The following is a 13,994-nucleotide window of genomic DNA, read 5'->3' as shown; positions in this document are numbered from 1 at the left end:
GGAGCGCAAGGTTAGTGAACTACCTACCAGCAGTTAGGCTGAGAGGTGCAGAGGGTCTCTGGGCTCCCCAGATTTCTGTCTCCCTTTTCTTACCAGCCGCAGGGTAACCAGGTGAGCAACAGCCCTAAGCTTTGTCTGGCCAGGGTCCAGGGTCACTCTTTGCTAAGCTGGATGCAAAGGTGAAGGGCTTGAGGGAAGTTTTAACTGTCCGGCCTGGGTCACGCTGAGGAAGCAATGACTGACCTGTAACACAGGCTCTCGAGATTCACAGAGGGCCCTGGCCGGCTGCGTATGAGGATTCTTGGGCACACAGATACATGGGACCAGTGAACCATGCCTGAGTCCTTGCAAGAAGTTGCAGGCAACTTGCCCCAGTCTGTGACTCTCACCCAGGTCGGGCTGGACTGTGATTCCTTCTCTGAAGGCAGGCAATGGGGCCCTCATGAATCCTGACCCAGCACCCCAGGCTCTAGCAAGGCCGCTGTGGAGATAATTGCCATGGCGTTATATTGCACCTCTCCCTGTGAATACTGTGGGTGTGACCCAGCCATCTGCTTCATTTGGTCCCAAATTGACTAAAAAGATAAGTGTGAGGACTCTATCCATTCATGGAGAAACTGAGGCACGGGCAGCTGTAAGCCCAGTACAGGAACTTGTCTGATGGGTGAGGGAAGAGGGATTCTTCCTTGGAGAGTTTGTTTGGCAGAGGCTGAGAGTCCATCAGGATGTTTCAATGGTTGGGATTGCCCTTGGCTTGCTCGCTCACTACTGACCTCTTGTTTGCAGGAGGATGCTCTGCCAGCTGCTCCCTCTGTCCTTTGCTGGCCCTGGTCATCCTCTGAGCACTGCAGGCAGCCTACTCCATCCTGCCTATGAATTTGCCATGTGGCAAAAGGGTCACTAGTGGCCTTCCCCAAAGGAAGGGTTTGGCACAGAGGTTGGTCACTAGCTGAGCCTTGAAGTTATTCTGTGCCAATCTAATATTGGAAGATGTTGGCTTAATGCAAGTTATTTATGACTGGTCCCAGGCCATGCAGAATGTTCTGCACTGGGTGTAACCGAGGGTGTGAGTTCTAGAGAAAACTATGAAATGAAAGCTGCCCCTCCTGCTGGGACTTCTTTTAGACTCTAAGGCAAGGCCACATGTCCTTTGCCTGGATGCTTGACTCTGAGCACAGTGTCAGTGTATCAGGGCTGATCAGCTGGGCCGTGTGGTGTAGCAGATAGAGCTTCTCTCTGTGTAGAGCTTGTGGCTTGGCTGAGACTCAAGGAGAAGAAGATTGTGTGTTTGAGTTGGGGGAAGGAAGGGTGTGTGGAGAGGCTCCTCATTGCTCGTCAGGGCTCTTTTGGGCCCAGGAGGTAACCTGATGGAATCACAGGGCTAGCCTTGCTCAAGCCTTAGCTTAGTTTGCTCTCGCTTAGCTTGCTCTCCTATTTTAGCATGAAGTTAGCTTCCTCTGGGACTGCCCGTCTGGCTTCCTGAGCCCTTACCATGTGTTGTTTTCAGCTGTAGGGGCACAGAGTCACCAACCTCCAGGATGGGAGGCAGAGGCCGAAGAGGAACAGGAATGGGAGAGAGGAAATATAGGGGACTTTATCCTTCAGGAGAGACAAGAGCAAAACAGCTGAGGTGACAGGGCTGGGTCCTGTGTTCAGGTGAAAGGACACAGACAGGATTCTTGTGTTTGCCTGTGAGGTCTTGCCTGGTCCCCACAGCTAGCCCAGACTAGACCAGGTTCTATACAACTCTACCCCCTCCAGAGCCCTGTCAGAAAGAAGGCTCCTTAGCTTCCTCCCAGATAAGACCAGGGGATCTGAGTGTACTGAGGAGCTAGACCAGGGTGGGAGACAGCACTGGTAAACCGAATGGCTAAGGGTGGGGGGTCACTGGGTCGACTCATTCACTCATCAGCTAGTGGCTGTACTTCAGGAAAGTTCAGGTGTTAAGAACAAGGGCTTTGGAAACCTGATTGTCCAAGTTCCCTTCTCCCTGCTTCCATGGTAGCGGGCAGACTGAACTTACCAAGCCTTAGGTTTCCCACCTGGAGAGTAGAGTAATGGGGACAAGTGCCAGCCACCCCAGGTGGTTTTGAGGAGTATCTAAGTCACCTGTGCTGGGCAGGGATACCCTTCAAAGGGATGCAAGGGCCCAGACTGGCATGGTCCTGCTTGTGAGCCCAGCAAGAAACAGAGCATACCCTTATGCTAGGGAATGGAGGACAGCTCTGGCTGGGCTTCCTTGGATACCTGTGTTATGGGGTTGATCTGCCCCGGGGTGAGGCTTCCCTGTGGACAGTAAGGTAAAGGCATGGGCAGAGGCTGGGACATTTGGACTTTACCTAAGCAGCAATGAAAAGGCAGAGAATGGCTTCAGGAGGGGTGCGGTTTGTGACCTGCATGGCTTCCCAGTCCATAGGGAAGTGTGATGCTGGCCAGGGCAGTGCTGCTGCAGATCAGAGGGTCAGGTGTGATGCACACCATCTGTAGGGAGGAGATTGCTGGGAGATCAGCAGTGGGAGAACTCCATTCACAAAGAAGGCAAGTTCCGCTTCTTGGGGTCAATGAAGTCCCCATCCCCAGCCAGCCACTCTGTCCCTGGTCTGGCCTGCTGAATTAGCCAGGGTGAGAATGGACCCTGGGGCACTGAGGGAGCACGGAGATTTAGAAATGGCCAAAAGTGGGCTGGAGACAACCAGAAACAGCTCTCAGGCCTCCAGCCTAGGCGACGCTGTTTACCGTAATGACTGAGGTAGGACACATTCACTGAGGCGAACATGGGAAAGTTCTGGAAGAACAGGAAGAGAAGCCAGCAGCGGCAACGGCTCCTGACCAGCAATGAGCACCGCGTGTGTTTGCAGCAGTGGTATACAAGGCTCCTTGGGGAGCTTCCCTCACTTTGTAGGCAGATGTTATCACTCCCATTTTCCCAAGGAAGAAACCAAGGTCACATTAATAGTGGGTGGCAAGACCATACTCCCAGATTCCAACACCAACACAGAGCCACAGGGCGCCTGAAGGCCCTGCTCTTGGATGATCCGATTCCCCCTGCACGTGCCATGTGTGGGATGTGGTTTTCTTTCACAGAGGCAGCAGTTTGGACCTCCTCACCTAGCATTCCCTCACGTTTAACTCTGAGTGTGCTCTAAGGGCTGGTGGCAGGCGCCCCATCAGCTTTCTTACCCCATTCTTTCTCTAACTACATTCCCAATGCAAAACTAATTTCTGCTAATGTACTTGTAACATCTTGACGAATACAACTATACCTGAATGTTGGGATGTCTAATTGTTTCATTAGAGTCTCTGACATGGACTCAGGAGCCAGAATTTTGGTTGTACCGTGTGTTGCATGTGTGACTTTGGTTAGACCTGGCTTCCATCTCTGTGAACAGGAGTGGTCCACACTGCACTGCATTGTTCTCAGGACTGAATATGTGTGTCTATGTATGTCACAGTATGAATAGGCATGTGCAAGCTGTGCATGTAAATCATTTATTACATGCTTGCACAGAAAAGCTGAGAGTGCCTTGCTGTGAATGTCTTAGTCACTGCCTTGCAGGAGAGGGGTTGAGCTAGTGCTGGAAGAGCATTAGAAGAAGAGGCTGAAAGAGACAGTCTATTATTCTTGCTGATCATCTATGACGTTTTCTTATATCTGTTTGAAATGTGTGTCGCCACTTATAATTGTTTTATTGGCAGAGGTGGGATGTTGTCTTTCTTATTGCCATGTAAAAATTATTCATTTATGGAAATTATGAAAGCTTCACCTACTTAGAAATATTTTCCCAGCCAGGTGGTGGTGGTTTAATCCCAGCACTTGGGAGGCGAAGGCAGGTGGACCTCTGTGAGTTTGAGGCCAGCCTGGTCTACAAGAGCTAGTTCCAGGACAGCTAGGATTGTTACACGGAGGAAAATAAATTTCTTTTCTGTTTCGAAAAAAAATTTTCCTGATTCATTTCATTGTCCATGAGGTTATTCGTGGTGGTTTCACAAATGTAAGTTTTATTCTTTCTGTAAAAAAATTGCACTAATTGGATTGGAGAGATGGTCTGGTTAGTAAAGTGCTTGGGAACCTGAGTCCAATCTCCAGAATCTATCTTAAAAAATTATGTGTGATGGGCACGTTTGTAATGCTGGTATCAGGGAAACAGAGGATCCCTGTGTGGGGCTTGCTGGCCAGGCAGTCTGGGCTACTCCGTGAAATCCAGGCCAGTGAGAGGCTCTGTTTCGTAAAAACAAAACCAAAAAGATAAAGGCTACCTCAAGAATCATAGCAGAGGCTGTCATTTGGCCTCCACATACATGTACACACATGTGCAGGCACAGATGCACATACTCACATACACACTTTAGCACTATTACCGTGTTTAAGGAGCTTACAATGATCTGGAAGAGGCACCACTGTTTGGTTTGGCTCTTTCCCTTTAAAATTTTAAAAGTATTAATTTATTGCTATTAATATTACTATGTGTGTTTTTTGCATGCATGCATGCATATGCATGTGTGTGTACATGCCCCCACACACGTGTTCATGCCATGGACTGGAGGTCAGAGGACAGCTTTGTGGGGCCAGTTCTCTCCTTCTACCTTTACATGAGTTCTGAGATCAAACAGGTTTCCAAGTTTACACAGCAGAATGCCTTTCCTGGCTGAGCCGTCTTCCTGGCCTGTGCACGCTGGAGGTCCCGTGCACGCTAAGCATTTGCTGTTATTCAGCTGCAGCCCAGGAGTATTTCATTTTTGCACTTAGATTTCTCTCTCTCTCTCTCTCTCTCTCTCTCTCTCTCTCTCTCTCTCTCTCTCTCTCTCGTGTTAGGATCAGATGTATTCACTTTTATTTCTGGTCATTCCATAGTCTCATCTGTACTCACGATTTTCAAGCCATCTGGAATTGATCTTGTGGGGCTGGGATGGGAACTAGCATGCTAACATTGCTCTTCCCTTGTAGTTGGCCACTTATGAAAAAGCCTTTGCTCGGGTGATCATTGTGGAGTAGACCAGGGTTTGTCTTAGGTCATTCTATTGTGTTTCATTGATGTTTGTCCATCTGCATGCTAGTGAAATACTATTTATATGACATTTAATATGTTTGTAATGTGTTCATGTGCTTCTTCTCCTTGCTTCATTTCAAATATTTCTGACTATTTTTTTCTGTTGGATGAATTTTATTTCCATTCTCATTTAAAAATTCTTTTGTTTTTTATCTGGAACTGTACTAAGTGATGCATTAATTTGTGAAGACGCAGCATCTTTAATATATTAAGATTTCTTATCCACTACACACTTGGTATGTCTTCCAGTTTGGTTGAGGCTTTTAAACATCTTGCAGTAAACTTTTATAGTTTTTATTGCGTAAACCCTGCACATTTATTATTCAGTTATACTCAAAATGTAGTGTCTTGTTGCTGCTATACTTTCTGCTGGCTCTTGGTTACCGAAGACAACTTTTGATTTTTTCCCTTTTTGTATGTAATTTGCAGCCCTGTCTTTGCTCTCTTCTGAAGTTATTACCTGTTCTACTGTGCTTCAGATGGTTCTCATGAATATTATAGACAGGAAACCATGTTTGCAAGGAAGGACATACTTTTTGTTCTCCTCCCTCTCTTTGTTTTTCATGCTTTATTGCATTGGCCGTGACTTCTTTTTTTTTTTTTTTTTTTTTTTTGGTTTTTCGAGACAGGGTTTCTCTGCAGCTTTTTTAGAGCCTGTCCTGGAACTAGCTCTTGTAGACCAGGCTGACCTCGAACTCACAGAGATCCGCCTGCCTCTGCCTCCCGAGTGCTGGGATTAAAGGCGTGCGCCACCACCGCCCGGTTCTGGCTGTGACTTCTGAACCTGGAAATCTTCAGAGGAAGTCCCAGAGCCTGGCCGGATGGGGCTCCTATTTGCTTATTCATGAACTGTTCTGTGGTAGTGTCTCTGGGCCAGGCCCCATACTGTATACTAATGTCACAGGGGAGTTACATGGGATACTTCCAGTCTAGATCTCTGCCTCCTCAGTCACAGAGAGCCCTCTCTTCTCTACTCTCCTTCCTGAAGGGATGGAGCCCAGCATGTTCCCTTCCCCACCATGGTCTTAACATTGATGTTTTACCTTCCTTTGTAGTCTACTTGGCTGTAAGTCTTCATGAACTAGTCCAAGCAAAGGCCATCATGTGGGTTTTCTCCAGGTCACATGGATTTGTTGACTGAAGAGCTGGGTCTAAGGATCACATCCTTGCCCTCAGCACATAAAAGATTCATTAAAACATCATCTATTGTTTTTTTTCTCTCATTGGCACCTTTGTACCCATCTAGCAGGGCAAAGCAGGTATGTTTAGCCCACGGTCCACAGGCTCGCAAAGGGTCAAGGACAGAAACAATTGATGCCAGCACAGTTATAAACTTATGTAAAACATACAATTTTATGATTTTTTTGAAACTCATTTGTGCAGATCTTAGGTATGAATTTTGTAGACGACAACATGGTATTGCAATGTCAGAAGGTTGAAGATGGAAGCCATCCTCTGCCTAGGCAGCAATACCTTGAGCTGAGTCTTTTTGTCTTCTTTAAGGCCTCAGTTTAACTGTGATCCTTTCAGGGACTTACTTCTCAGCCTCCATCCTGCCCCCAACTTATCGCTAGAGTACATATTTTCACTGCACTGTTCTGAAGGCGGTGAGGAACCAGGCTTCCTGACCTTGTCTGACCTTGGATAAGTGACAGCTCTTTGATCTGCCTTCATCTCTTCTGTAGAATGCAACCCATGAATGTTGCACCTTCATGGATTCAGAGGCTAAGTGAAATAATATGAATGTAGGGCTAGAAGAGCCCTCACTAAATGTTAGTCTGCTGTGACTGGTCTCTCTGACTTCTGTGTCTTTTTCTGTACCCTGGCATTACTGGTGTTCAGTACCACACCTGGCTTGTCGTGAATGCTCTGACTTCTGGATCCTGGCTTGTAGTGAATGTCCATTCTTGTTATCTGTCTATGGACAGAGATTCTATCCAAGCATTCCTGCTGAGAATGTATAGAGAATCCATTAATAACCAAGGGGCCCTGGCCAGGGAGCCAGTCTGTCGTGACTTTGAGTATCAGTCTTCATTCTCTGTGAGACGACAGAATGAGTACAGCTCACAAAGACCCACTCCTGTGAGTTTTGTGTGCCAACTCCTCAGCCGACTGAAGATCATGGTGGGCAAGGCGGGGTGGGGAAGAATACCTGTCCTTTTTTGGCCACAGGAATCCTTGGTAGCTCGGTATCCTGGGCCAAGCCTTGCACTGTGGACATAAAAGGCATGGAACTGGGCTTCTGATTTACAGAGGGTGGGCGAGTGTCTCAGAGGGGTAGCCATAATGTCAGGTACATCTGGAGGTAGGGTTCTGCAAAAACCCCCTCCCCTGGGGTGCTCTAGGTGATAGAATTCTGGGAACCCACCAAGGAAGGCTGGCCGTCATCCTGGGGCAGCTGACTGGAGGACTGGTAATATGGCTGGGATGTAGTGGAGAGGGAAGAACCTTAAGGAAGCAGACAAAGGCTTTGAAGTCAGCCAACCTGCTTCCTCTCTGCTGTGATGGCGTCTCCTTCATAGGAAGCAGAGAGTTGGTATGTAGAGCATAGCAGGAGAGCAGACAGAGAGGTTCTTTCCAGCCCAGATAGAGATGGTTTCTGGTGGAGATGGACCACGTGAAGATTTGGGAGGGCTGAGTTCCAATAAAGGCTTAATGGGAACTAAGTAGAATTGGCCAAGCCTCATGTGTCACAGCCATTACCCCCCTGGCCCTTCACCTGCAAACCCGAGAAGCTGGTCTTGGTGTGAGTGTGTATGTAGGTTACATGTGACTGGTGAGGAAACCCAGGCTTGGAGAGGGGAAGACCCTTGGCCTGTGCTCCTACTGTGAGCCATGGCGGGCCCAGGGTTTCCACACAGAAGCTCTGATCTGTGCTCACTGAGGCACCGAGGCCAGGGAGCAGAGGCTTAGGAGATATGAGTGGCTTGGGAGTTCTTAGAGTTCTCTTGCGGGTGAGAGCTCTCTTTGTCCCTGTGAGATGCAGCCGGTGAACTCTTGGGCTTTTGTGCTGATCCAGGCTCTAGGGACCAAGATCCTAGTGACGACCTTCTCATATGCCAGGAATTTACAGTGCTCGCCCCAAATGGAGACTTGCTATTCCTGTCCATCTTGTCCCCAGTACACACTGCCCTCGTCCCACAGGGAGTCATGATTTGAGGGCCCAGTCTCAGTTCTGTGTATTTTATCCTTGAAAACTCTTGTTCCTGACCCCAGTTTCCTTAGATGTATTTCGGGGTGGTAGGGTTCCCTGTTCCCAGCCCTCAGCCTAGATGCGAGTCTGATGCAGTGTGCAGGTGGGAATAGCCTTCAGTGTGTGACCTTGGGGTCCTGGTGATCAAGGAGGCAAATGTCAGCTTTCTGGAAAATTACAGAGTCTAGGTGCCTTTGGCTGTGTCTCTTAGGATCTGCTGATGCCCGGGGAAAGGCAGCTGGCAACGCATGGTCAGGAATCTTAAAGAATCTTGTCTGGTTCTAGGATGGTTCTCCCTGCTTGAGGGAGGGTCTGGTGGCAGGGAGTGCAAGCCGCCTAGGGATCTGGGGGGTGTATGGATGTGGCCTGGTGATAGAGGGTGGGATGGAGAAGGCAGGCAGAGATGATAGGTTAAGTGTACGTGATGTTCCACAACACCTGTTTGGTGAACTTGGCTGGTGGCCAGAGAGCAGAATTTGAACTGCCTGGGACCAGATCATGGGAGACTCAGGAGATTAGAAGGAATCTGGAGTCGTGTAGTCAGAAGGAAGCAGTGGATGGTGGTGGACTAAGAGAGTGACAGAATTAAGGGGAGAGTGTACGTGGGTAAAATGGACAGCTAAGGAGGACAGCTAGGAATGCAGTCTGTGTGGAGATGCTACTCGAGGTGACATGGTGACCGAAGCAGACTTGTCTTTATTTCAGGGACAAAAAGGGGACCCAGGACTCTCACCAGGACAGGCTCACAATGGGGCAAAGGTAGGTTTCAGGAACCCCAGTGCTCTACCCTCCCCCAGTGCCCTCCAGGAGAGACTCCTGAAAAGCAGAAGTCATTTGGTGTTTTCCTTAAAGGTCTTGGTCTCTCCCAACACTGAGACTGTGACCATTCCCCAAAACATCTTTCTGGGCTGCAGCTGGTGAATCAAAAGAAAAAGATTTGGTGTGTGGACACCTCTTGGTGAATGCCCTTTCACCCAGTGCCCCATAGCATTCTGGGAAGCTTGCTAAGGGATGTTGCCATACCAAAGTTTCCTGGCATTCAGCGACCTGGAAACTTCCTCCTGACCTTCAAAGCCCTTGCAAGTGTTCACTAGAGAGACCTGGTGCTTCCAGGGGGTGGGCAGTGGAAGGGCCAGGTACACAGACTTTCTAGTTCCCTGGAGCTATGAAGCTAAATAGGTTGCTTGCAGAAGAGAAAACACGTAGGTCAAAGGACCTTCTCCATCCCCAAAGCATCCAACTTCAGGCTGAGCAAGGGCCCTGGCAGTCAGGTAGGAATAGAGAACCCAAGCTCTAGCATGCTAATACAGGCCTCGCATAGAATACTCTAGAGTCTGCGGGAAAGGGCTCAGGGCTGTCTGGCTTCCGGCTGGGCCTGAGGATTAGAGCTTGTATCTCTGCATCTCTAACCAGCTGCTAGGTACACACACACACACACACACACACACACACACACACGCACTCACGCACGCACATGCACACACACATGCACATACACACACATACACACACACATACACATTCACACACATACACACACATGAGGTGGAGAATGCCCCTTTGTTTCTTTCTTGTTACAGGAAGCTCAATACTTTGTACCCCACTGCCCAGTGTTACCACTCAGTAGACCTGTGCCAAGTGACCCAGTCCCAGGACAGTGTCCACGTCTACTCCTTCCACTCTCATGGCCTTCATCAGGGCAGACAGACCTAGTCTGAAAACGAGAAAGTCAAAACTCCACATGGGCCACTAGTGGCAGAGTGGCCTATAGGTCTTTGCTCTGGTCCTGCCTGGCAGAAACACCTCCTGCTGGGTGACCACCATCCCCAGTGATGGCAAGGTGGTTCAGGAGATAAAGAGAACTAGTCAGTGTGGAATACAGTGTGGCTTTAACCATGTTTTTACCATCAGAACCCATTCTCCAAATGATGTCTTCTGCTTAAGCCCTAAAAGCCACAGATGGAGCCAGTGAGTTCAGGGAGTTGGGGGCTGGTGACCCCACCCAGCCTCCTGCTCCTACCTTGTTTAGTGACCACCACGTCTTCTCTGAACTTTAGGCCTCAGTGAACCTCTATGAGTGGTTGTACCGTTTGGAGTTGGAGATCACACTGTCCAGCTCCTCACCTAACTCTGTTGTCTTACAGGGCAACATGGGCTTGCCTGGGCTCTCCGGAAATCCAGGACCTTTGGGACAGAAGGTAGGCCTCGGAACTGTGCTTGGCCTCAGCTGTGGTCTTGCCAGCAAGCGTGGCCTTCAAGCAGGAGCACCATGGGCCACCTATGCCTCCTGGTTGCAGCTGCACTCCTGGTCATAAGCATGTTGGCAGGAAAGGAGAGGCTTCTGAGTCCTGAGGATGCTGGGGTTTCGAGCCCATTGGTGGGATTTGGGTCTCCCGTGGTTAGTGCAGTGTGACTGGAAGTGTGTTTGGCTCACTGTACCTCCCAGAACAGCAACCCTCAAGGATGCTTGAAGCGACTAATGCCCTGTCTGAAAGGTCCCACTGGCTGAGTAGCTTTGGACCTGTGTTTCTCCTCTTGTGCAGAGGACAGTGATTTCTTTGTCAGGCCTTCACTGCCTGGGGATGACTGTGTAACTCAGGGGAGGGGTCTGGGTCCCACTCTTAACCTCTGAGTCTGAGACACCCCTCACTTGTGGGCTGCAGACAAAGGGATGCGCTCTGCAGACACACATTCTTGGCGTGTCTCACGTGGTTGTTATGCTAACCCAAACCTGCCGCCTCTTCAGCCACTCTAGGTTTACTCTTGGTTGTTATTGGTGAGGCTGTTTTCCAGGATCGGTTTTCAAGATGCCTTGAACTCCTTCCTCCCTGCCCTCAGCTGGCATCCCCTATTCTTCGAGAGGAATCGTCCTCCTCTTGAAGCCTTTCTGGAGAGCTCAGACTTTGGGCCAGCATGGTTACCTGCTCAGGGACCCTTGGCCCATCTTAGTTGTGTTTACTAGCAGGGAATGCACATTGGGTTTATAACTCTGGTTCTTCCTCCTGGCATAACATGGAACTTATGTGCAACAGGTGTCCCAGACATGCAGGAAAGACAATGTAGGCCAGAGCTTGTAGGAAGCCTCACTGCTGAAGGGCTGTCCAGCAGACATAGAGCCCAGGGCTTACTTCTACTCTGCTTCTTAGATGTTGCCCCAGCTGCCTGCTCCCTAGACCAGTCATCTGGGACAGTCAGCATGTCTCCTGGCTCCAGGCTGCCCCCTACTCTAAGGAAACTTGGAAGGTCACAGCTATCAATCACTCCTCCTCTCCTACCCTCTGTGGCAGGGCAGGCCGTACCTTAAACTTCAGCAGTCAACCTGGCATGGCATGTCTGCTGTTCTGCAGGCACCTGTGTTCTGGCACTTTCTGGTGGAGGAGCTAGAAAAGTCCCCTTCAATCTGGCTCGTATGGCGACCCATGCAGGCCTCACTTTGAAGGAGTAGAAAGGCAGCAGAAGGGGCGAAGAAAACCGCCTGCCTAGGATTCCGGGGCTTCCTGAGCTCAGCAGATGGACAAGGACACACAGCCCTGTGCCCCGTGCAGGGCTGGGTATCTTCCGAGTGAAGTGCGCTCCTCCATTGGTTGGCCATGCACTTTTCTGGTCTTAGCCCAGCCACACCCACAGGAGCGTTTGTCACAGAGCCTTGGCCTAGGACAGGCAGACTGTATCCCCCATGTACTGTGTGGAGCACAGACAGCTCAGGCCCTGAGACAGGGACCCCTCACAGTGCTGGTGTCAGGGAAGAGAATGAGTGGCTTGCTGTCCTGTTCTGGGCTCATCCCTACAAACAGTCCCCATCTCTGGTGACTGTAGCAGCTGCTTCGTCCTATTGCTCTTCTCTGTGGGAACCCCAAGGAGAAGGAGCACAGGTGAGCAGAAGTGGGGTCACCTGTCTGCGGCATTCACAAAGTGAGACTGCATTGAACACCTGCTATGCGCTGGGCTTGTGCTGTCTGAACACAGAACCTGCCTTACAGAGTTCCCTTCATTGAAGGGCAGAAAACAGGAAAATGGTCACAATCTAAGGCATGATGGAGGCTAAGTAGGGCTGTGGAGAACGTGGGCAGGAGAGCATTCTGGTGGGGAGAGTGCCAGTGGGAAACAGAAGGTATGACTAGGGCTACCTCAGTAAGTAAGACGCTTGCCACCTAAGCCTGAAGATCTGAGTTCAGTTCCAAGCACCATGTAAAACACCACATGTATTTGCATGAGCTTGTGACCCCAATGCTGAGGAGATGGAGCGCACAAGGGCCCAACACCTCACTGTCTAGTGACCAGAAAGTTCCAGGTCCCTCTTAGATGCCCTGTCCCTAAACACAAGCCGGTGCAGTGGCACACGTCTGTAATTCCAGTACCCAAGAAGCAGAGGCAGGTAGATGCCCGCTTGATCTACATGGAGAGTTCCAGATCAGCCAGGACTGCATAGGAAGACCGTGTCTCTGAAAATAAACTGGGACATTTCTTTAGGAACAGTACCTAAGGTTGATCTCTGTTCTAACATGCATGCACACATACACACATGCACACATACATACATACACACATAGGTATGGGTACATATGTGGACATGTGTCCATACACTTGAACACACACACACACATACACACATGCTGCTGTCTCTCAGAGTGAAGCAAACCCATGCCCATTTCATAACTAAGAAGACTGAGGCCTGGCTAGATCATATTTATTCCCTCACCTTTCCTGTTAGTCAGCTCTAAACCCTGAGTTGACCCTGGTGTTGAGTGTCAGGTGGAGGTTGTCAGGGCTTCACGGTATGTTCTTCAGTGGTAGCCTTCAACCCTGCTGAGTGTCAGGCTGCTGTGGGATTCTAGGTTAGGCATTAGACCCAGACAAGAGAACCTCTGAAAGGCCAGTGGGTTCCCATGCAGCCAAGACCCAGAGTTTCCCAGCTTAGGGAGAAACCTTTGTGTCTCAGAGTGGAGGGTGGGGTCTGAGCCTGGGTCTCTGACCCTCTGGCCCCTTTCTTACCACAAAGCTGACTGGGACAGTTTCTCAACCAAGAGATGACTTGCTGAGTTCACTTTCAGAAGAGGCTTCTTTATTCATTGGAATGGAATGTGATGGAGTCGCAGTTCTGTCCCATGGGGTTGTAAACAGGGGTTAGCCACCTCTACATGCTGAACTTCTGCTGTCCAGGGGTGGTTAGGAAGTTAATGGGACGTTGTGGTCCCAGCACTCACCAGAACTGGCACACGACAGGCACCATTCATACTGGCCGAATGAATGAATGAACTAATGAACGAATGAATGAATGAATGACAGTGTTGGTGGTGAAAGAGAAGCGGCTGAAGAAATCTTGTCCATTTGGCATCATTAATCCTCTAACCAGTTCACAGCTCACCAGGGGTGCTACTCTTCCGCCACGTGGGTCCTGAGTTAACCTGGTGCTTTTTTTGTTGCTGTGGACCATGCTCCACTGCAGGAGGTAACTGCCCTCTGGGACAGGAAGGGTCACCGGCACTCTGGGCCCAGGCTGGCCTCAGACTTGCAGTGATCTTTCTGTGTGTCGAGTACTAGGATAGCAAAGACATGGCCATGCTTACCCTTAAAAAGGTAGAGAAGTTGTAGCTGCACGTGTGGGAGCTGGGAATGCTCCTCAGTCCTGCAGAGCCAGGGCAGTCCCAGCCCCCAGGGAGGCAGAGTGGTCAGTGGCATCGTCCCTTACTTCATCCCCAGTGTCCCCCGCTTCCTGCCTCCCTGTGTTACTTTCTGCTGTGCCCTGGCCTGAC

General features: G+C 49.8%; 1 protein-coding gene across 5 annotated transcripts in view; it reads left to right on the top strand.

Moving 5' to 3' along the window:
- Col27a1 (collagen type XXVII alpha 1 chain) overlaps positions 1–13,994 on the top strand; it is a 119,067-nt gene that overhangs the window by 20,290 nt on the left and 84,783 nt on the right. For all 5 annotated transcript variants that reach the window (XM_038334008.1, XM_038334006.1, XM_038334007.1 and 2 more), the window contains 2 exons: positions 8,947–9,000; positions 10,386–10,439. In XM_038334008.1, coding sequence (XP_038189936.1) covers positions 8,947–9,000; positions 10,386–10,439 — 108 coding nt within the window. The remainder of the gene's footprint in view (positions 1–8,946; positions 9,001–10,385; positions 10,440–13,994) is intronic.

The sequence above is a fragment of the Arvicola amphibius genome, chromosome 6 (assembly GCF_903992535.2).
Source record: "Arvicola amphibius chromosome 6, mArvAmp1.2, whole genome shotgun sequence".
Lineage (NCBI taxonomy): Eukaryota > Metazoa > Chordata > Mammalia > Rodentia > Cricetidae > Arvicola > Arvicola amphibius.
The sequence above is the reverse complement of the archived record's forward strand: the minus strand, read 5'-3'. Positions and strand labels throughout refer to the sequence as shown.